Source organism: Dendrobates tinctorius, unplaced genomic scaffold (genome assembly GCF_039654945.1).
Source record: "Dendrobates tinctorius isolate UK_male_01 unplaced genomic scaffold, ASM3965494v1 ptg000032l, whole genome shotgun sequence".
Taxonomy (NCBI): Eukaryota; Metazoa; Chordata; class Amphibia; order Anura; family Dendrobatidae; genus Dendrobates; species Dendrobates tinctorius.
This window is the reverse complement of record NW_027361700.1, coordinates 111,474-135,989: the sequence shown is the minus strand read 5'-3', so window position 1 is coordinate 135,989 and position 24,516 is coordinate 111,474. Positions and strand designations below refer to the sequence as shown.

At 43.7% G+C, this 24,516-nt stretch overlaps 1 protein-coding gene across 4 annotated transcripts in view; it reads right to left on the bottom strand.

Annotated features, from left to right (window-relative positions):
* Positions 1-24,516, bottom strand: part of NBR1 (NBR1 autophagy cargo receptor) — a 66,806-nt gene that overhangs the window by 22,235 nt on the left and 20,055 nt on the right. For 2 of the 4 annotated variants that reach the window (XM_073572283.1, XM_073572285.1), the window contains exons 3-7: positions 13,708-13,770; positions 11,305-11,323; positions 4,672-4,694; positions 2,708-2,908; positions 409-477 (exon numbers count right to left, since the gene is read on the bottom strand). In XM_073572283.1, coding sequence (XP_073428384.1) covers positions 409-477; positions 2,708-2,908; positions 4,672-4,694; positions 11,305-11,323; positions 13,708-13,770 — 375 coding nt within the window. The remainder of the gene's footprint in view (positions 1-408; positions 478-2,707; positions 2,909-4,671; positions 4,695-11,304; positions 11,324-13,707; positions 13,771-24,516) is intronic. The other 2 variants (XM_073572286.1, XM_073572287.1) reach the window with 1 other exon arrangement.

The window sequence follows — 24,516 nt, the reverse complement described above, 5'->3', positions numbered from 1 at the left end:
CATGGTGGCAAAGATCAACATCACAAAACAAGCTATGGACAGTGCTAAAAAGAAAGAACCCGTTTCTTAATTCATGCTGCCCAAACTACGGGCAGCATAAATTCGAGCCTGGCTGCGAAATTGCAGACGGCTATATTTTACTGTGAAGTCCTCCAGGGTCTCAAAGAAAACATAGTTTGAGGAGCCATCAGGAGACCATAGGACTAGACACCACTAGTCCGATGTGACCCCTTAGCTGGCTTTTCCCCACCCCAGGCGGCTGGCAGGTCTCTCCCGATATATACACACACAGGTATTTGGGCAGCATGAACCAAGTGACAGGCTCCCTTTCCTGATTATTATATATCTATAGATGAAATGTTCTAAAAGAAGACTAATGTAACACTCAGAAAGTAATAAGATACACACTGTCTGGATGTAATTGATGAACCAGGCAGCTTGGATGCTCCCCCCGCCATCATTTTGGCAAAGTTCTTCCTACCAATAGTAAAAGAAAGGAAACATCAGGAAAAATAGTGATAGGCAGAAAAAGGAGAATACAATAAGACAAGAAAAGTGCAATCACCTATATGGACATTGGGAGCGGGGGAGGGGAATGGTTTCGGACGTAAGCTTTTTATTCTAGTATATCGAAGCAGTTGAGGAACATACTCCCTTTCAGGGCTGCCTCTCTACCTCCAGGCAACCGGAAAGTTTTTGGTGTGGCAGTTTTAGCTTAATCTCTATTGACTGAACATATTCGCACTGTGTATTATGACAGATGCAGGTAATGCACGTAAATGACGTCCGGTGACCGCAGCGGTGCTCAAAGGAATCAATCATGCATGAAATGAAGAAATGGTCCCAGTACTCAGCCGCTGCGTGTAAAGCTGCTGTGGTGACTTGGCAGATTTGTAGCGCGTACATGTTTGGGCGAAACATACATGCATACCATGAATTCTTTATTTTCTCACACCTACAATGACTTTCAAGGCCGGTTAGTATGTAATATAGTTTTCTTTATAGCTTCAGTGAGTTTAGCTCCTGAAACCGTAAAAAGATGGTACAGTACTATATTTTCTCAAAAAAAACAAAAAAAAACACATAGCCAGCATGACCAAAAGATATATTTTTATACTCCTGTGCAGATTGTCTCTGTGCCGCTACTGGAGACTCTTTCTCTACCAGCAGATCACCACTGCCACCAATGACTGGCTGCAGCAGTCACAGTCTAACCGGCTGTCCAACTACTTAGTTGTACTAATCATGGGGGATTCACAACCCAGACCAGCGCCACTCCTCTGTACTTCAAGCTACAAACTTCACTGGTTTCCTGGGACCTACATCCTCCGTAGACATCACACGAGCTCTGCATCCAATTAGCTACCTTGAATCGCTGCAGTCTGCATGCATAAAAAAAGCCTAGGAGGTGAGTTTTGCATTATTTTCTTCCTCAGATCCAGTAGTTGGCACCCCCATTAAGGATTGGCCTAAGGCCGGGATCACACTACCGTGTGACTCGTGCGAGTTTCTCAGATCACACACGGTAGTGTGATCCCGGCCTAATGGAGATCTACTACACCGCGCTGAAACTGGCCCAATTATGTCCTCTGCGTGTCATTTTTTTTCCCTAGTATCCAGAAGCAATATTGCTATTCATATTTCACATTGACGCGCTTTAGAACTACAACTGTAACTTTTTGCATACAGCATTGACACTGCCTCCATTTGGCGCCATCCCACCTCAGTGCTTTTTACATAAACAGCAATATTATAAAAGTCGAACAAGAAAACAAATCCTGAAGTTTAATATGGCTGGGGGAAAAAAAAGGCAATTAAGAATTTGTATGCCAAAATTGTTAACTAAGTATAGTGACATCAATATTTTATGCTGGCGAGTATAAAGAATATTTTGGATATTTTCCATTGTTACAGTCTGTATCCAAAGATGAATGTTTATCCGACAAGTGCAGCACATGGCACACATGAAGGGTTCTCTGCGGACACTTTGTGACGTCATGTTTGTAAATCAATAAAAAAAGTCAGTCACACAAACATCTATACGCCACCCCCGTAATAATGCCAATAGACAAGTACATAGCCAGTCTCACAAAAGAACAGGTAATGGTTTGTCTGTGTGCAGCAGACCCGGACTGTGACCCTGCCGGTAAAGTCTTCTACGTTGGTCGCATGTTCAGCCGCTTACACTAAATGCACTGGAAATAAAGTAATTGAATCTCTTTATTCCAATTAATGTATTTGCTTATCCGAGGTAATTACTAATGAGTGACACATGAATATCAAACACTCCTAAAACTCCGTCATCGAGAGCGGACCTTCTCTGACTGGGCCGCTGCAGGGAAGACAGGTGACTACCAAGGTTTACCATGTGAACACAGTAAAGATGCGTCAGATTCCAAATCACTGCATCGGCACACTAGTCCCCGATGTTTCTTCATGGAAAAAGGCTGATATGGAGCTGGATTTAATTCTTATCCAGCCAAAGAATCTAAATCATTTGAATGAAATTTGGTTGTAATTTACGCCAATTTAAAAATTGTGTACTGTTCCTTAGATCTCACTTCTGGCTGTCACTTTTTGTTTTAATTTTTTGTTTTTTACTTGAAACCCCCAGCATGCCTACACAAGCACACAGAATTTTAATAGGGATTTTTTTTAAATCGTCAAGTAAAAATACTTGATATGTAGGCGTATGTGGTGGCAATACCGTCATCCCTGTAGAGAGGTCTTCGGCTTGTCTTTCTGGTGCTGCGGATCTTGCAACCAAGGATTTATTCATCACTGGCATTGTGTCTTCTCTTATGGTCCCACGCTCTGAGGTTTCTAAAAGCTGCTGGTTTCTGGCAGTCTGTAAGGGCTGCTGTTCATACACATTGATACGCAGGATTCCTCCCTGGTTTACTGCAATCTAGCAAAAGAAACGTGTCATGTACAGATCGTCATTTCATGGGTAGGTATTAAAGGAAAACTAACAGAACATAGGAAAAGTCAAGTCATTTTCTGAGCTATCAATGCTGAAAGTCACAGGACTGACACCTCCAACTGTGGCACATCCAGATCCGGTCTATGCTTCTGCCTTAATTAACGCTGCTTAAGGACACTGTGGCTAAAGATCACAATCCACATCCTAACTGGTTGGAATAGTGGCAGCTATACAAGAACACATGTATATAATGATGTGGATGGTGATTGGACCCATACACCGAAGAGCTACAAAGCTAATTAAACCACAATTCTGCAATTTGAGTAAAAAACAAAAAACCAAAATCTGTCATACATGCCCTTGATCCCATTTAATATTTAATAGACACTTTTTGGTCAACAAGAGGGCTTGGATTAGTGGTAACAAGGTGGAGTTTTGTGGATAAGGGAGACTAAAATGTAACAAAATATGCCAAAATTTGTACCCCTGTACCTCTGTTTGGTGTGGCTGCCAGCACTGCAGCCCAGGAGGGCACATATCAACTATTGTCTAGTGGTTTCTACCTTGAACAATTGTTGCATTTATGATTAAGTGCTGTGCACAGGTTTATTCTAGATGGTATGCGATTTATATGACCATTAGGTCCTTATTTACACTTCACTATTGTGGAGTTTGTCTTAGGTGGTTGGCCCTATTAGGAGCCTAGTGATAACTGAGTGGTGTCACTTTTAATGATTTTAAATGTTTTTTGCATGTCTTGGGTGTCCAATAAACTTGAATATTTGTACGCTATTTCCTTATCTCCAGTGATCCCTTTTATGGCCTGTTATTTTCTTCTTTATTTTTTGTGACTTGGCCAGTACAGGCTTAGGTTGGATCCCTTCAGATTATTCTGTGGTGCCCCAGTAACAGTTTTTGTGCACGAAATTTGGCACACGTTTCAGACGTAAAGTGGCATGTTGGGGGAAAATGTGCAAGAGAGCATATGTCGCCTACTGTATTTTTGTGCTGTCTACAATACACAGCCTTAGTTAATCCACTCCTCTTCTCCTGCCTAGGATGGAAGTGTTGTGATATGGACCTAGGAGATGAGCTGATGGGCACTGATAATCTTGCCGAGAATTAAAAAGGTTCCTTTTAGGTTATGAATGTGCTATAATACGGCCCGCCACTTGCCATTAACATGCATTTTTGTTTTATTTTGCAACTATGCCTCTCTGTTCCTGGAAGATGGCACCCTCCTGGAAAATTTGTATTTGCAATTTTTAATAAAAATTATCTGATTTAAGAAAAAAAAAACCTTTATCACAAGTGACAGGTCTTTTTCAAATTAATAAGTTATACAACTTACAAAGCTAGATCATGTGTAAAAGGTGCCATGATATTTGGCTACAAGCCCTGGTACTAGGGTCTGGAAGTGGTTTTTCTTGCTTTGTATCTGACATGAGAGGTTCCCATTTCAGAAGGTTACCATGCTTGTAGGTGAAGGGGGCTGGCTGCTCACATCAGTAGCTCAGCCTGCCCTTATCTTTCATAGCCAATGTATGGACAGTGGGGGCCTAACTTACGGTAGTCGCTGAAATGACCCGTCAGCCGTGGTCATCGCCGATACAGTAAACTCTGTCCTATAATCGGACACAAACTGGAAAACCACTTTCAGGAACAAATAAATACACACATATACACTCAAAGACACAAACTCAAAAACTCAATGCAAAAATGGTTTGATGCGAAGAGTAAGTAATTACCTTTAATGCTTCCTCATATTCACCTGCAATAAAAAAAATAAATACGTTAATAGGATGAATAACTACAAGTCTGTACCCTAACCGATAACATGAAGCACTAGAGGTCAGAACAACAAGAGCAAAGATCAGCTCTCATGATATTATGTGACACGCAGAAAGTAAGAGCAGGACAAACATCAGTGTGATCTCAGAGTATACGCTCGGGTCTGCCTATGTTTCCAATATTAACTTAGGATTTGTAAAGCTCATAAGGCTTCCGTGCCTCCGGCAAGGAGTAGTAATCACACAGCTCTGGAGAATATGAGCAGGTTTTTGCAGCTAAGAATTCTTATTTAAAAAAAAAAAAAAAAAAGGGGAGAGTCATGGAGCATGTTTACTCATTTATATAGCTCTATTAATTCCACAGCGCTTTACACACACATTATCATCACTGTCCCCGATGGGGCTCACAATCTAAATTCCGTATGAGTGTGTCTTTGGAATGTGGGAGGAAACCAAAATACCCGGAGGAGACCCACGCAAACACGGGGAGAACATACAAACTCCTTGCAGATGTTGCCCTTGGTGGGATTTGAACCCAGGACTCCAGCGTCACAAAGCAACAGTGCTAACCACTGAGTCACCGTGCTGAGATACCGGCTTTATTATGCAAATAGAAGGCCATGATGATGCACCAAAGAGCTCTCACTTGCTTATCACAAAAAAGTTGATTTTTAGTTCTCCCTTTAAAGGAAAACGATCAGCAGATTTTTGAGAGCAGCATGGTATAGAGGCAAAGACCCACTTGGATTACTGAATGCAGTGGTTCTTAGGCTACTTTCACACTAGCGTTTGGCAGAGCTGCGGAGGGCTGTGAGTTCCTCTGTTAAGCCCCGCCCACTGCCGCACCTCTTCCTTCAGCTCCACCTACGCCGGCATGCGTCCCCTATCTTTAACATTGGGTATGCAGGTCATGCGAATGTGTCGTTTTGACGCTGCACCGAATGCAGCTTTTTGTTTCGGTCGGTGCAGTGTCAAAACGACGCAAGCGCAGGTACCGCATACATTCGCATGGCCTGCGTACCCAATGTTAAAGATTGGGTATGCAGGACGCATGAGGAGCTGAAGGAAGAGGTGTGGCAGTGGGCGGGGCTTAACGGAAGTACGCAGCCCTCCGCAGCTCTGCCGAATGCTAGTGTGAAACTAACCTTACAGACTTTTTAGATTTAGCAATACAGTAAAGCTGAGAAAGCTAACCCTGCCCACACCAGGCTCTTTGTATACAATGTCCATATATAGTGAGCTGCTAATCACACGACGGGGAGGAGTCGGACCAAGAGGCATGTGCTACAGTGTTCCAGCAAGGAGAAGCTCCTGGTGCTAAAACACAATTATTATAAGTAAATAAACACACAGAGGGGCATCACAGAAATCAGTTTAATCTTATATAAAAAAAGGGTTAAGAAAACCACACACATAAGAATAAAGTATTTTAATGAAACAAAACACGACACATTTTTTCACAATTTTTACTACACGCCTATCCATTCGAAGCCCTCGATCACCTGCAAAAAAAAAACAAAACAACAATATACTCCCCGTCCGACGTAATCCCATAAATAACGATTGTCCCACGATGATCTCCCCTATAGAGCTGTCATATCAGCAGATGTGACCTCTCTATAGGCCTCCGATGACACACTGACCGGAGATAACCCTCCAGCAGTGTGTCATTGGAGATAAGCCTCTCGCTTTACGGCACTACAGCGTGAGAAAATTCTCACACTGTAGTGTTGCAAAGTGACAGGTGAACTCAGGTGACCTGTAAGCGGCGGAGTGAAACAATGCGGAGAATTATCTCCGTCATTGTATCACTGGAGCCCCTGGAGAACGGTTCCATCAGCTGATGTGACAGCTCTCCACGGGAGATCGTCGTGGGACAATCGTATTAATTGGATTACGTCGGACACAGGGAGTATATTGTTGGTTTACTATGTTAATTTTTATTCAGGTGACCAAGGGCTTCGGGGATTAGTAGAATATGGTAAGTATGAACTATATGTGTGTATGGTTTTTTTTTTACATTCAACACATTAGCCGGATGATGGGACTACTACTGTCCTATCATTGGCTAATGTGTCAATCACTGTCAGTGTAGCAGGCATAGCCCAATGGAACTTGTAGTCCCATCAGACGATACCTGCATACACAAACACACACGCAGGCCCCCGCACAGCCTTGCATACCCCCACACAGATCCATCACACACATAGCCCGCACACACCATACAGGCACACTGTGTTGGCAAAAAAAAAAGGAATCCGTCAATTGTCGAACAGCGACGGATCCGTCCCCCACAGGCTTCCATTCTAGCAAAAATCGGACAGCAACAGATCCATCGCTGCCCGATTTTTCGAAGTAGACAAAAAAAAGAAACACTCTTATGTCAGTTGTCTCCGGCCGACGGACAAAGAATTTCTGACGGATCCGTCAAACGTTTGGCCATCCGTCGCTAATACAAGTCTATGAGAAAAAAAACTGATCCAGCGGCATCAGTCGCCGGATCCATTTTTTTCAAAATTCGACGGATTGTGACTGATGGCAAAAAACTGATGATTTGTGAAAGAGGCCTTAGGTACATACAACTTTTTACCTAGGGTGGAATAGAAAAAAAAAAAAAAAAATTCTTCCACTGCTTTTTCCTCATTTGAAAAATTGTACACCTTTTTGCAGACCATTATGATTACGGAGTGTAAGGTAGCGCTCACCGAGTGTATTGGGGGACACTCACTTGGCTGCAGATAAACCAGGTCTGGGACAGGCTTTTCCACAAAAAAGTCCATACGGTTTATTGTACATGGCGTAAACCATAGTAGCATGAAGAAACGATCACAGTCTTACAGCAGACCAAACGAATATTCACAATGGAGCTCCGCTCCCTTAGGCCTGTGTTCACACAGGTGGTGCTTTGCCCAGCAATCAGGCTCTACAGTCTCTCGGCTAATTCCCCCTGTCCAGGGTTACCTCTTAGTTGCTTATCGCTGCGGACGCCCATTCCCTGCTGAGGACTGTCCGATACACACAGGCCAGTACACACAGGCCTCACCCGGTCAGCGGTCTCCGCATATCTGCTTCAGGAAGGCAGCACACCTTCTAGCACATCGGCCTTCCGAGACTTTCCACACAGACCAATCAGATCCAGGCACTCACTCATGTGACCCACCCTGGCCACCTTATATGGTCCGTAGCCACGCCCACTGGATCACATGGCTATGACCTCATCGCAGGTCCTTCAGATTCACAACCATTCACACATCTATACAGGCTTACTATGGGCGTTTAGACACGCCCCTGGCTGGGTTTGTAGGTCACAGCCAGGTCCCACCCGTCTCACCAGCCACCTGGAAGCTCTCCCTGATACACTAACAAAAACCTCAGCAGTACCTCTGCTGATCAACACACGTTCGAGCTTCCATCCCAGGGCCACCCACCCTGGGATACATAACGGTAATTTGCCATCCTATCTCCATTACCACAATGAATATGCCTGTGTGCATGACCCATACCGCGCCCCCTAGCTGTCACAGCGGTCACTGCAGCACAGGAAATACTAAAGTTTTATCACTTTATGTATATTTTTTGCACAATAAATGGCTAAAAAAAGAATTTGCATATGTGTCGCTTATTTTCTTCATGGCAAAGTGTAGTTTACATCGGTACCATTATGTGGTTGGCATGACTTTTTGGTTTTGTTAAACTTTTTTGGGAGGTGGAATGAACAATAAAAAACATCAATCCTGGATCATATTTACGGTACATTTTATTTTTAAACACTTATTTCTAAGTGACGATCTGTAATCTGCACGTCAATACAATTATGATGATACCAAATTTATGTTCTTTTTACTGAAAAGCTTAAATATTTTTTTGTTTTTGCTGATCACCATTTTCTTAGACTCATAACTTTTTTCTGTAGAGAGATGTTTTGGAACTTGCTTTTTGCGGGACAAATTTGATTTCACAGGACTCATTTTTATCATTTGTCATTCCAATGGTCAAATCATTCATAATGCGGTAAAATTAACATGTCAACTTTAATCTGTGGTTCAATACAATTACAGTGATACCCAATATATAATTTTACTTTTTAACAAAAATCTTTTAAACTATGTTTATTGGGGGGAGGTGAGGTGGTCAAACAGCTTTGTAAACAGAATATAAGTTATAGCTCTCAGAATAACTGTCACAACTCTGTCATCGGGACCATGGGCTCCTTACCTGTCCCCAATGCTAGGGGCGCCCTAGCTCACCCTGTTCCCCGGATTACTTCTGATGAAGACACCGGGGCCACATACCTTGCCTTAGCTCCTGAATCCACCCTCAGTCTGTACCCTTCTCCCACCCAGGGAAGAGGGGAGTAGTAGTGTACCGTAGAACACCAACCAGACTGGCAAGATAAAACGAACAGGGATAAAGGAAAATACCAATCATACAAATATACACACAAACAACAGAGATAAACACAGGAGAGTTGGAGGACGGGATTTAACCTAGCAACAGTCACAGATAAACCCACCAAATGCCTTCTCCAATAACAACCTCCAGGTATGCATTATAAGCCAGCTCTGACAATAAGTTCTAGCCAGGACCCAGTGTATGTGGGAGATGGGAATGGCTAACAGTGCACAGCTGAGAGCCTAAATGCTCCAGGAGCTCTCAACTGAACAGATTAACCCCTGCAGTGCCAAAAGAAATTAACACTGTTTAGAAGCACTTCACCTTCATATTAATCAGTACAGGAGAAGAAAAAAAATCAGAGCTGCGGTCTTCTGGCTCCTCTCTGTTGTGGTAAAGCCATGACAATAACAGCTTGTAGTTTAACGTAATGAGCTGGGGGTTTGTTACTATTTAGGATAAATGCAATTTAACTACTCATTTCATTTTTTTGTGGGATAAACAAAGAAAAGCAATTCTGACATTGTGTCATTGTTTTTCAATTTTATTTTTCTCCATTGTTCGCTGAAAAGAGATACGGTAATTAAATATTTTATAGTTTGGGTTGCTAAGAACGTGCAATAACAAATGTGTGTTTTTGCAGGGGTTTGGCCTCTTTCTTTTTATATAAATGAACCAATTATTAATACTAAACCTGTCATTTTAATTTTATTTATTTTACTCATTTATATAGCGCTATTAATTCCACAGTGCTTTACAGACATTATTTACAATACTTACCAGTCCCACAAGGGGACTTGAACAAACGATTCTTTGATAAGTTGTACCATGTATTATGAAGTCAGTCAGTATTTGACTGAAAGGTAGCCCATCCAACCCCACCCCTCCGGAGATCTGCTAACCTACTCTATATGGCAAACACAAGAGACATTGAAAGGCCGAAAAGCATTAGTGCACATGCGCCGGTGAACTATGTTCTGGAACACAGAAATGGCAGAGAAATACTTCCGGGACATAGTACTTCCGGCGCATGCGAACTACTTTTTCCTGCCTTTGCCCGCAGTAGGGCAAAGCATACTGCACACACACGAAATATGGACGAGAACTACGGAAATTACCTGAAATATTGCGTACAGCGGTCAAAGAGGGAGAGAAGGAGCAAAAACACTGCCCATCGGACCAGACCCAACTAATTTACATACAGCGCGGGTGAAAGAAAAAAAGGTATTTTTGGGTGATACATGGGGAGTCAGGGGAATTCAAAACTAGGTGGGAAATGTATAGAAAACACTCAATATAATGATATTTTTATCTGATAAGCCGAAAACGAGGTGACAGATTCCCTTTAAAGGGGTTGTCCGGTCTAAACGGATAAGTCTGCAGACACTCTGTGTGACTGCAGACTTATGAATCCCCCTCCCAGAGCGATGCACGGTGTGCTGTGGGGATTCGGCAATTTCTGAGCCAGGACCGGAGGGTATGGATGTGTTCTACATACTCCCGGCAGAACTCATCTAGTGTGCGTGGCCTCGATTCATACACGCTAATTGAGCGAGGCCGCGCCCCAACTAGAGAAGCGGATGTCCAGTGGGAGTGGCCAACTAGAAGGCACAGCCTTGCTCAATAAAGGTGTATGGATAGAGGCAGAGTCCACTGGACGGGCTCTGGCCGGGAGTATGCATAATGCTTACGTACCATCTGGTCCCGGCTCAGAAACTGGCGAATCCCCACAGCTCACCGTGCATCGCTCTGGGAGGGGGATTCATAAGTCTGCAGTCACACAGAGTGCACTGCAGCTTACTCACATGCATATGAAAAAGTTATTTTCTCAGGCACCATGCCAGTAACAGGTACAGTGCTAGTATGGCTGTTATAAGGGCTAAGTCCCCTAGAACACTATGTAGAGCATTTAAAATGCATTTTGGCGGGGACAGACTCCCTTTTATGTGCTTTGGGTGAGGCAAACATGTAACACCTCATTTGCATATGAATGAAAACTCCAATTACTCAGGTACGCAGCAAGTGCTCGGTCCTGTCCCGAGCACTTAAGTGGCCATGGCCAGCTCGAGGTTATATGATTCTACTATTCACAATGGCAGCCATGTGCTGAAGAAGAGGACTGGAATAGCAGAGATAACGGGAAAAAAAAGAAAAAAAAAGGAGGACAGCAAAGAACATTATACATGTGCACGGACTTACCTTGGCTATTCACAGATACCTGCAATGAAAGATACATACAATTAGACCCCACCATTAGTTAACTGTGTCCTGTGGCAACAATTGTGCTTAAAAGGGTTTTCCCAAGAACAAAGTTCATTTTAGTCAATAGATCTTGGAATAATAATCTTTTTATAGAATTGCCTTGTAATGTTTTTATTTCCTGTTCTGTCCAGATGTCACCGTATCCCAGAATTCCAAGCGGAAGAAGTTCACCGACCGCCATATTGGGACACACAAGTGATGGGTGTCTCAATATGGAAACTGATGCTGGTACTAACCTATTGCGCGGTACCACCAGCGGAACACCGTCGCACTGCGCTTGCGCAAATTCCGTGCAGACCCAGTGAATCATTCGGCTGATCCCGGTGGCAGATGCACGACGTGTCTACAGGCAGAGGAAGCCGATCACATTAAAGGAGTTTTCCCATGAACCAAAGTTCATTTTAAAAATTGTCTGTGTCTGACCGTGTACGGAGCATACCACATCTCCTGTGTAGGGGAGGAAGCAAAAGACAACACTGACATTACAGCAGGGGAATCACAGAGGATTCAATTTGTGAGGTAAAATATTTTACTGGACTGTTTTTAAACAATATTTGACCTCACAAAAATGTATCCTCTGCGATCTCCTGCTGTAATGTCAGTATTGTCTTTTGCTTCCACCCCTGCCCAGGAGCTGTGGTATGTTCTGTACACGATCAGACACAGGGGCGAGAGAGACAGAGAACAGGGGGAGACAGCTCAAACGGGACAGCACAGGAAGGAGAGGCACAGCAGACAAGGGGGATAACACATGGGGTAAACAGGTCAAAGAAGAGAGCACAGACGGGAGAAGTCAGCACATGGGGAAAGAGAGAGTGGATAGGTGGGTGAGCACATGGGGTGGGAGAGATTCTAAATGCTGCATAGCCTGCCCCCATCGTGACATTACGGCCCTCCCTCCATCTAGTAAGTTCCATAATTGGGTGTAAATGTTTCTGTGCTGAGATAATGTTATAAACGTGCCCCTGCTGCGTACTGTGTAATGGCCGCGCCTGACCATACATTTCGCGCTTGAGGCTATGGGCCCACGTAGCGTTTTAAAACGCACATTGAAAACCGGACTCCTTACCAGAAATCGCAGGTTTTTTTCTGCGCGATTTTGCCGCGATTTTCTCAAGCACTTTCCAAGCGATTTGAAGCATCGCTTGGAAAGTGATTGACAGGTTGGTCACACTCGTCAAACATAGTGTTTGACAAGTGTGACCAGTTTTTACTATTGAGGCCGCCTATGCGGCCTCAATAGTAAAAGATAAAATGTTAAAAATGATAAAAAAATATAAAAAAAAAAAAAAAAAAATCGGGGTATATTTACCTTCCGGTGTCCCGCGCTGCATTCCCGGGCCTCAGGGTTCCCAGTAATGCCTTGCGAGACCCTGTGATGACGTTGGTCTCGCGAGACCGCTAGAGTCACGCGAGACTACGTCATCACAGGACCTTGCCGCAAGGCATTACTGGGAACGCTTAGGCCGGGAATGCAGCGCGGGACATCGGAAGGTAAATATACCCCGATTTTTTATTCTTTTTTTTTTTTTTTCACAGGGGTATGGTACCCAGGGCCCGGAGGACAGTCTCTTCTCCTCCACACCGTGGGTACCAACCGCACATGAGATGCTTAACTTCCCGCATGGTGGGCATAGCCACATGCGGGAAGTAAGTGATTCTCATGCATTCCTATGGGTGCGGAATCGCGGCAATTCTTTGCGATTCCGCACAAAAGAATGATCATGCTGCGATTTTTTCAGCGATGCGATTCCGCCGCGGAAAAAAGCGCAGCATTAGCACAGCATGTGCGGAATGCCATAGGAATGCATGGGGGGCGTTCTGTACACGATTTTTAAACGTTTTCGCAGTGTTTTCGCGCCGAAAATAGCGGCAAAAACGCTTAAAAAAATTGCTACGTGGGCACACAGCCTGACTGTACAGGCCGCAACGGCCACGCCTGACCGTACAGGCTGCGTCTGTGCTTTTCAAGATGTCTGCTTGCAGTCAGTCAGTCAGTGTACACACCCAGGGGATAGAAATCTGTTCCGATGCAATGATCAGATAGGTGCACACTTACTAATGTACAATCACATATAGAAGAAAACACGTGACTATCCAATTTAGGGAAACAATTACGTTTTCTGGCAGCAAGCAGAGATGTTGTCAGCGACGAAAAATGGAAGCAGAAACGTTCTGCAGAACTAGCCTGTAAATTGCTGCCTGAATACAGCGCTGAGGCTCAATTTAACCAATTAGAACCTGAAAGTTTTTACATTTTCTTTCCCCCCACAATGGGATACAGAGACGAATAATTGTACCGCACACAAGAACGCTCCAGTACTGCAGCCGGCCTCTTACCTCCTCAGTATCCTCATCTATATACTTTAGTTGTATGTCACTCAGGTCGAAAGACACCTGCACCTACAGACGACAGAAAAGATTGGGTAAGTTTTCCAGATGAACGATGCTTTATCTGAGGTAAAAAAAAATAAAAAAAATATGAGGAATAATTGGTGTTAGTAGGAAATAATTCTATGTGGGAATCGTACAGAAACGCATTATCTGTTGTGCTTTTAACGCGTTTATAGAGATACCTTTAAGACATAGCTTCCATTAAATATGTAGAATATACAGTATAAAGTAAAAAAGCAGCAGGACAGAATACAAACCCAAAAGGATAAAAATATACGACACACTACAGGTGTCCTCCATGTAAATGACCCAGAGCAGTAAGTAAAAGGAGAAGGTCCACTTCACAGCATTTCCCTACAAAGAGATGTTCCTGATCAATTGAATGGGACGGTGTTGCGGTTCTGGATAAAGGCATCACTAAAATGACAAAGTATTGGGTGCCAGAAGAACAGAGTCATAGGTGCCCAGGGCTTATTAATGGACATGATGGACAAAGACTAGCCCATCTGGTCTGATCGCACAGAAGAGCTACTACTGCAGAAATTGCCAAGATAGTTAAAAGATTCGTTCCAAAACTGCAAATCATCCTCGATCCATAGGGTAGAGAAAACGTACTGATCAATTCTGAGGTCAGGAGTCTTGAGAATGGGGCAAAGCTGTGCACCTTCTATAAAGGAGAGAAGGTTGAGATTGAACATGTCCATTCATTGCTTTCCGCTGGCAGTCCCTTAGACTATGAAGAAGGCTGAGGTTTAGCAGGACTGGACTATGGAGCAATACAAGCCCTGGTGCTAAAGCAGGTTCTCTTTGCCATCATGTGGACAGCTGGGTGTGAGCACTTACCTGGCAGAGATGGCACCAGGATGTACTGTAGGAAGAAGGCCAGCTGGCAGAGGCAGAGTGATGCTATGGGCAATGTTCTACAATAATCTTCCCTGGCACACTGCCCACATTGCTAAGGAATGGTTAGAGGAACATGACAGGGTGGCGAATTAGCGTCCACATACCTCCAAAGGCTCAGAGTCGTTTTGGCAGCAAAGAGAGGGATTTACAGAATAGTGGGTAGTGGCTTTATATCATGGAAATAATGGATAAGTCAATTATTAAGTGCGAATTATATAATTAACAGTGTCACCATTTGTAAAAGTAAAGATTATCATTACATTCCCCAGAAAATGTAAAGACTTTTTTGGCACTGATGATCAATAACATACCTGGGGTCCAATCTCTCCTAGACTAAATTTTTAATGGAACTGGCCCACAACAATCAATTATCACCAATCTACAGAATTGGTGATAAAGGGATCATCACCAGGGGTCTAGTATACACACTAATGGTCTACTAACAGGAACCTTTCACCTCAAGAAAATATAGCTATATGTAAATATTTGGGTAATTTGCAGGTAAGTGGCATTTAAACCCTGTGTAGCTGGATTACTGGAGAGGCAGCTACAGGGAGAAAATGAAGTTATATTTTCCCTGCAGCTGCTCACTTCCAGTCATGGGGAGTGCACGGAGCGGTCATCTCTCAATACACAGTGAGAGCAGCTGTGATCAATTATACAGAGCAGGTTGTCAATCAAAGCTGCACTCGCTGTGTAGTGAGGGATGACTGCATCCGCTCTCTGCACCGCCCTGAGGACTGAATGCGAGCAGCTGCATAGAGAATATAACCATTTCCTACCTGTAGCCGCTGCTGAAGTAAGCGTGATAAACAGGATCTAAAAGGGTTTTCCACTACTCTGACTATCCCTTCTCAATCACTATAACACCCCCATGTAAAATGAAAACAGTCAATACTTAACTATGGCGTGGGCCCCGTTCCAGCCAGGTCGGCGCTTGAACTGCAGGGGCTTATGTGACATTATTATGTCATGCGAGCCCAGGAGCCAATCAGTGGCTGTTTCACGCTCATTTAAATTTAACAAAACTGTACTGTGGAAGAAGCGAGTGTGCAGTAGCTGACTTCCTCCGGATGTCAGTTTTGTCCAAAATAAGTGAATGAAGCAGCAGCTGACTGGTTGCAGGGCTCTAGTGACATGAAGTCATGCCAGTCTTGGGAGACCAGATGCTGGCAACTCTGGAATGGCGCCCGCAGATATTGCAATCAGTCTACAGAAACTGAATATAGCACATACGTGGTCACAGCACTACTGGAACATGGGACATAACACCCATGTTCTGTGAAAAAAATGTTGCTTTTTTCCAACTTTTTTGTCCCACTTTCTCATTGTATTCTGTGGGTGAAAAAAAAGCTGCAAAAACGCTGAAAGAACTGACATGCTGCCGTTCTCAAAATCACTCAGGAAAAAAAAAAAACAAGCGTGTGCGTGAGACTTCAGAAATCTCATAGCTTTTGCTGGTACTGTAAAAAGCAGCTTTTACATTCCACAATCAAAAAACTGCAAAAATGCAACATACCTTACCGTTTGCTTAGTAACTAGAACAGAACATGCACTTCAATAAAAGACATAGTTAACTACTGATTACTTTCTCCCAAGCGACAAATGCTACCACAGTACTAAACCACAAAGAACATTGCTTTATGGCACTGTGCATCTACAATATTAATTGCTTCCTGATCATGTGAAGGACACTGCTTTGTAATGAGTCATGCAGCAGTCATATGATGAGGACAGAATTAACCCCTTTGAGACGAAGTCTGTTTTCAGGCCAATTTCTACAATTCTGACCACTGTCACTTTATGAGGTAATAACTCTGGAACGCTTTTTCGTGACACATTGTACTTTATAGTAATATAAAGACCATGGCACTCTGGTGGAGAGTTCTTAGGTGCTCCAGTAGGGTATCCAGCAAGTCAAATTCAAAATATAGAGAACTTGGCACTCATGATATGGTAAAAAAAATAGTTCCATTTATTGTGCATCCAGACAATATATTGTTAAACGTTTTCAGTCTACAAACAGACCTTCCTCAGAACAAACCAGTCAGATAGGAGAATTCATGTACAAAATACAAAAAGAAATACAAGTTCAAAATTATTTATCTAATAATACAAAAGAATATCTTTCAATTAACATATCACGTCAAACGTATGGACAGAATGGCGATTGCTGTGGTGATCATATCCAAGGTTAAAAGGAGCGGGGAAAAAAAAGATCAAAGAGTGCATGGACTCATCCTGTGAGGTTAAAGTGCTTTTGTGCATCTGTTTAAAAGTAAAATAAGGAGATATATCCATTAAATTGTGGAAAATAATCTAAGTGACTCTGTAGTTATATAAAAGGATATAAGGTGTTCCAAGGTAGAGCTAGAAATTCAAACACCTGGTCCAGAAGAGTGGAAGAAGTAAAGTTTCCTATCACCTCGTAAATAGATATTCCAGCTTGGTAAGATATTATAAGCCTGGGGGTGAAAATATGTATGTTAGGTACATACGGTTAATAGACCCCATTAGTGGACCTCGCAGGATGAGTCCATGCACTCTATTTGATCTTTTTTTCACTCCGTTCTAGCACGCTCCTTTTAACCTTACATTTGACATGATATATTAATTGAAAAACTATCAGATATTCTTTTGCATTATTAGATAAATAATTTTGTTCTCATATTCCTTTTTGCATTTTGTACCTGAATTCTCCTATCAGACCGAAGTTTGCTCTGAGGAAGGTCTGTTTGTAGACCGAAAATGTTCAACAATATATTGTCTGGATGCACAATAAATGGAACTATTATTTACCATATCTTGAGAGCCAAGTTCTCTATATTTTAATTTTGACACTGTACTTTATGATGGCGGTAACATTTCTTTGATGTCACTTGCGCTTATTTGTGAAAAAGAAGAAGAGGAAATTGGCGAAAATTTTGCAATTTTCAAACTTTTAATTTTTATGCCCTTAAAGGCTTAAATCAGAGAGTGGTATCACAAAAATAGTTATTAAATATCATTTCCCACATGTCAACTTTACATCAGCACAATTTTGGAACCAACATTTTTTCCGTTAGGAAGTTATAAGGGTTAAAAGTTGACCAGCGAATTTTCATTTTTTCCACAAAACTATTTTTTTCTAGGGATCACATCACATTTGAAGTCACTTTGAGGGGACTATATGAAAGAAAATACCCCAAAGTGACACCATTCTAAAAACTGCACCCCTCAAGGTGCTCAAAACCACATTTAAAAAGCTTATTAAAGGGAATCTGTCACCTATTTTTTCGTATACAAGATGCAGCCACCACCAGAGAAGAAAAACGAGTTATATTATACTCACCCAGGGGCGGCAGGGCCGGGTCCGATGGGTGCCGTGGTCCATCGCCTCCCATCTTCTAGCGATGACGTCCTCTTCTTTGCTTCCCATCGCGGCTCCGGCGCAGGCGTACTGCTCTGCCCTGTTGAGGGCAGAGCAGAGTACTGCAGTGCGCAGGACCTCTCTGACCTTTCCCGGCGCCTGCGCACTGCAGAACTCTGCCCTCAACAGGGCAGAGCAGTGCGCCTGCACCTGAGCAGCGGACGGGAAGCAAAGAAGAGGACGTAATCGCTAGAAGATGGGAGGCGCCGGACCGGACCACGACACCCATCGGACCCGGATCACACCTGGGTGAGTATAATATAACTCGTTTTTCTTCTCTTTCAGGTTACATCGGGGGCTTATCCCTGATGGCGGTGGCCGTATCTTATATACGAAAAAAAATAGGTGACAGATTCTGTTTAACCCTTCAGGAGCTTCACAGGAATTTTTGGAATGTGGAAGGATAAAATAAACATTTACTTTTCCTTCACAAAAATTTTACTTTAGCCCTGTTAGGCGTCGAGTTTCCCCTACTGCACAGGGGAAATCTCAAGCCATGTTCTCTGCGGTCTCCCATTCCTCTGCGGCAGCAGAGATTCCTGCTCAGCAGAGGCGTCGGTCCAGGCGTCTTGCCCAGGCGATTGCTCCTTCAGGCTCTGCTGTACCACCATGCTTGAATCAGCAGCACGCAGACGCTCCAGGGACTAAGTCCTGTATTTTGCCTACTGAGCATGCCCGTGGGACGACGTCTCATTGGAGGTCGGTGATCACATGCGCAGGTCCCGCTCCTGCTCGGATTGGCCCACCCCTGGGAAGGTCCCGGAAGGACGCCACTATAAAATAGTCGCATGGCCACTCGGCCATGCGCTAGTATAGACTCTTATGCTTATTTGTGTGTATGATGAAGGATGCATGTATCTGGTGACTGACTCATTAAGGCCGGGGTCACACTAACCGACACAAAATACGGTCAGTATTTTACATGCGTAATACTGATGAATGGCCCCTAAACAGTGCTCCGTATGTCATCCGTAATCAAGGTGTGGTCGCGTATTTTGCGCATGTAAGCATCCGTATGGCGAGATTTTCTCGCAGGCTTGCAAAATGGACATATAATGGAGCCCTATGACAGGGTTTATAACAGAAACCAAAGAATAGATATAGACACATAGAATGCATATATATATATATATATATTTTCTATGTGTATATATCTATTCATTCGATTCTTTATTAAACCTGTCAGTGTGAGTTTACTGTATAGCGCACTGAATTGCTGGCTTTGATAAAAGACACCGGGTGCGTATTTCTCGCAAGTCACATGTGTGGTCCGTGTGTAATCCGTATTTTTTGCGCACCCATAGACTTGCATTGGCGTACTACGGCCGTAGTACGCTGACAATCGCAGCATGCTGCGATTGGCACGGAGCGTAGAATACGGATGAGAAATATACGCCTGGTGCGAGTGACCCCATAGAGAATCATTTGTCCGTGTCTAATGCGTTCTTTTAGCGCCTCTCACTCGGCCGTATTCCTCGCCAGTGTGACCCCGGCCTTAGATTCCCTCCCTCTGGTTGTGTTTGCATTAGGGATTCAGAGTTGGAGTCAGCGCCAATGGATGGCTATGCTCACGCCACTGTGCACCTAGTACTCTGCACACACTAGCGTCCGATAGTGTCGCCCACGGCAGGGCACTATTGTACCGCGGCAAGTGGCAGCGTCCGCCTGTGCAGCGCCTTGCGCAACCTGTGCTCTTATCTGGTCCAACCCTGGGCGATTAGAGGCGTTAGCCTGAGCGGCTGTGTGCACCCCTGCACGGTTATTTGGGATTATTATCCCGTGCTGGCACCGCTGCAGCGGCGCCGAGTGCTAGTGGACGAGAAGGACTCTAGTCCCGTGTCCTAGGGACAGAGTCCTGTGTCCGTATTCTAGAGCTAATCTGGCCGAGTCCTGTGAGCTTAACAGGCTTCGGCATTTACTTTGTGTGGCACCGCGGTTCTGTGAAGTAACAGAGCTCGTGTCTGTACACACCGGGTGACGCTAACCCGCACGTGTTCATTTATTGTCTGCCGTATAACCTCCACCATTACCGAGCAGAAGTTCTACACCTCTGCACGGTGGACCCCAGACGGCGAACGCACCTCATTGTCATTTTTATCATTTGGTGCGTTCCGCCAGCCTAACAGACCTAATATTTTTTTTTTTTTACTTTCGTAAGGGTAACAGGAGAAAATGGACCATACACTTTGTTGTGCAATTTCTCCTGAGCATGCCGATACCCCATATGTGGGGGAATACTACTGTTTGGGCGCACGGCAGGGCTTAGAAGGGAAGAAGCACCATTAGACTTTTGTAATGTAAAATATGCTGGAATAATTAGCGGAAGTCATGTCGCGTTTGAAGAACCCCTGATGTGCCTAAACAGTGGAAACCCCCCACAAGTGACACAATTTGGGAAACTAGACCCCTTTGGGACCTTATCTAGAATTGTATTGAGCACCTTGAAACCCCAAGGTGCTTCATAGAAGTTTATAACGTTAAGCTGTGAAAATAAAAATCACATTTTTTACTCAAAAATCTTTTTTTAGCTACAAATTTTCTATTTTCACATGGGCAAAAGGAGAAAATGGACCCCAAAATGTGTTGTGCAATTTCTTCTGAGTTCACTGATAGCCCATGTGTGGTCAAAAACTACTTTTGAGGCACAGTGCAAAAATCAGTAGGGAATAAGCGCCATTTTACAGTGCAGATTTTGCTGCACTTGTTTGAGGGTGCCATGTTACATTGACGGAGCCCCTGAGGTGCCAGAACAGCAGAACCCCCATAAGTGACCCCATTTTACCAATTTTACCTCTCAATGAATTCATCTAGGGGTGCAGTGATTATATTGACACCACAGGTGTGTGACAAACTTTTATACCATTGGGCAGTGAAGATAAAACAGTAATTTACAGTTTTACCACCAAGATTTTCACACTGGGAAATGGGTAAAAATGGCACCAGAATTTGTCCCACAATTTCTGCTGAATGCAGAAATACCCCATATGTGGCTGTACAGTACTACTTTGCCATATGGAGTGACTTGGGAGGGATGGAGCGCAGATTTTCCTAGACTTGTGGATTCCATATTAAGAGCCCCCAAGTGCTAGAAAAGCAGAATCCCCCTCAAGTGACCCCATTTTGGAAATTATAACCCTTTGGGAATTGATGACGATTCTGACTCCATGGGTGTTTTCCAGAAACAGGCAGCAGTGGATGTTGCTGAGTGAAAATTGCAAACTGACGTTGTAGTGACCAGTACGTTGCAGTCACCAGCACATTATGCCCAGCTCATGATTCTGGAGACATGCACCTGTAAATTAGGCGGGCTCTCTTCACTACAGAAATGCCAAACATGTGGGCGCTAAATGTAGTTTAGACACACTGGGGCTCAGAAGGGAGGGGGGCATTGGATTTGGGAGCGGAGAATTTGCTGAATTTCTTTTGGCGGTTGGGGAGCCATTTAGTTTTTCCAGCGCCTTTGTGCTACCAGTAACATGGAAGCCCCCTATATTTCCGTTAACAGATGACAGATCTGAGTGGAGACTTGCTTTTTTTGTGGATTGATTTGAAGCTTTTATTGACCACGTACTTTGCGGCTTCCATCTAAATCTCTGAGTGACATGATTCCGATGAAACCCCCCCCCCACAATGGATCCATTCACTATAATGAGGTACCAGGGTTTCTCTGGACTCCGTATGGCCTTTGTTCCGCAGATTCCTTCTTTTCAGAAGAAGTGCACAAAACTGTGGCCAACGGCACTTTCATGCAATCCTAAAAAGACGGACACGGCCGGATCACAGGTCAGACAGCTTTCAGTGTCCCCATCTGCCTCATTATAGGGAATCTATGTGCCCACGTCGCGTTTTTCAAGCGTTTTTTTCCTGAGCAGAAACGCATGCCCTTGCCAGGGAAAATGCATGCGCTTTGACACGCGTTTTTGAAGCGATTGTCAAGCGTTTTCCCATGAGTTTTTGCCCATATAATTGATGGTATGCGGCATCGCGGGCGATGCCGCACAATTAATGAACATGCTGAGTTTTTTTCCCGCTAAGCGTTTCCGCAGCGGAAAAAAACGCACCATTAGCACAACATGTGCGTTTTCCATTCTATTACATTAGATGCTTTTCTTAAGCGCTTCTGCAGCAGAAACGCGCGTCTAAAAGTGCTGCGGAAACGCTTAAAAAACGCAACGTGGGCACACATGCCTCAGCCAGAGGTTCTGTCTGAATCACATATTTCAGAGATTTGAACAGAAACCCCAATGTAAGCGCTCAGCGCAGGATAAATGTGCGCCGAGCATTACAGCGATCTTTGGGAGACAAAAAAAAAAACAAAAAAAAAAACAACAGCATGTGAAAAATGTGTTTTTGTTTTATTTTTTTATGCCGTTCCTTTGTGGTAGAAGTGATTAGGCGACTTTATTCTTCGGGTCGGTGCGATTACAGCGATACCAGATTTATACCGGGTTTTTATGTTTGACTGCTGTCACACACTAAAAGATGCTTTTTATTGCATCACCATTTTTTGAGACCTATAATTTTTTTTTTTTTTATATTTTGGCCGACAGTCATGTTATAGCTTTTTTCTGCAGGACGAGCTGACCTTTTTACTGGTGCCATTTTCAGCTAGCACCGATCGTGGGCGTTGCTGCGGGGTGTCAGCTCAGCGTGAAGCTGCGCGATCATGCCGCCGTACTAGTACCGTACCTCCCACAGAGCAATACTAATACAGCGAAGGGGTTAAGAAAACAAGACACGGGGGCTGAGGAACCACAGACATGGAGAAGGCCAAGTGCACAGTCCGGCCCCCTGCGCACCGAAATCTAATCAACAGAAAATTTCAAATTGTGATTAAAAAAAGAATAACAAAGCAGACTTAATCACCAAAGATATCAATTTAATCAGTATTACAGCGCCGTTACAGCCATGTCTTTACTTTATATTACAAAATTATGCTAATAGGTGCTCGTAACCCCTGTAAAATAGAAAATCAGAGGGCTTCAAGGTACCCTTGGTGTAGGCAAATGCTTTGTGCACCACTCCACTACATCTCCTTAATTTTCAAACTGAGCACTGTTAAATCTTGATTGACAACACTCAACCCTGAACTCAATCAGGGCGCACACAGACACTGTGCATGGCTTAGCACCGACAACGTCCGTTCAAGATTAGTTTTTCTTGCCATTAAACTACTAAAATCTATACTACAGTTGTGATTTAATAGGGCATATATGAGTGAATACAGTTGCTACTATGCAAATTGCCTCTTCAGAGAGGAAGAGGACTTGAACTCTATAGCGCCACCTGTTGGAAGCAGCGATCCTACAAGTCTCTATTGAGCTTTGAAATGTGACTTGGGACAAAAGCCAAATCAGGATCTCATTTCATGCGTTTCTGCAAATTGAGATTCTGATTTGGTTTTTGTCCCAGGTCACATTTCAAAGCTCAATAGAGACTTGTAGGATCGCTGCTTCCAACAGGTGGCGCTATAGAGTTCAAGTCCTCTTCCTCTCTGAAGAGGCAATTTGTATATTAAGTTTCCCAGAGGATCATTGCATGGTGAATAAGCCTCCTTACGGTGACAAGCCAGAGCCGGCGTGTCACACTCCACAAGGAGAAACGTTGCTACTATGAAAATTACATAGAGCTTAGAAGGATTCAGATAGGTACCTATGACCTCATTAAAGTCTAACGGAAAAGAGAAGAATTAACTGGGTAGAAGGGTAAAATGAGCAATTGTAAGTACACAGTGCTATTTAGCACGATGACTACAATTTATTAAAAAGGATAAAAATGTCGGGAGGAGAGCTTCTTTAAAAGCACCCAACACACCTATTGGTCTGATGACGATTCAATGGCACCGGTAACGTTAGAGAAAAAGAATAAGGATATCTACATTCACTGACTTTGGGCTGACATTGTCACACTCCATTGAGCAGAAGTTATTCCATTTCTTCCGACAAAGAGCCTCTCCTAGTGCAGAGAATTTATAGGTTTATTATTCCCGATCGACAGCGGCAATAGTTCCAAACATGGGTCACAATTCACAGCAGGAGGTGATAATTGTCTGTGCAAAACCCCTTTAAAAACCACCACAGCTTAATGTCAATAAAAAGCCAGCTTGTAAAAACCACCACAGCTTAATGTCAATAAAAAGCCAGCTTGTAATAATCTTAGATGACAGTACTGCCCCCTGCTGATGTCGCTTATGTCCCATAGTTCAATATGCTATTGTGAACGTCAGCTGATGTGGGGACGCACCTTGTTCCTGCACTTGACCCTCTATTCACAATAGCAACCCTCAGTGAGTCACATCTCCGGCTGCTACAGATCTATCTGCCCGAGTCACAGCAATGGTGGGGATCTGACAGTAATTATATGCGATACCAACCTCTTGCCTATTAGAGCAGCACTGGGATAGTCAGTCCTGATCCTTATGGTGGTAGGCGAGGTGTGGCTCA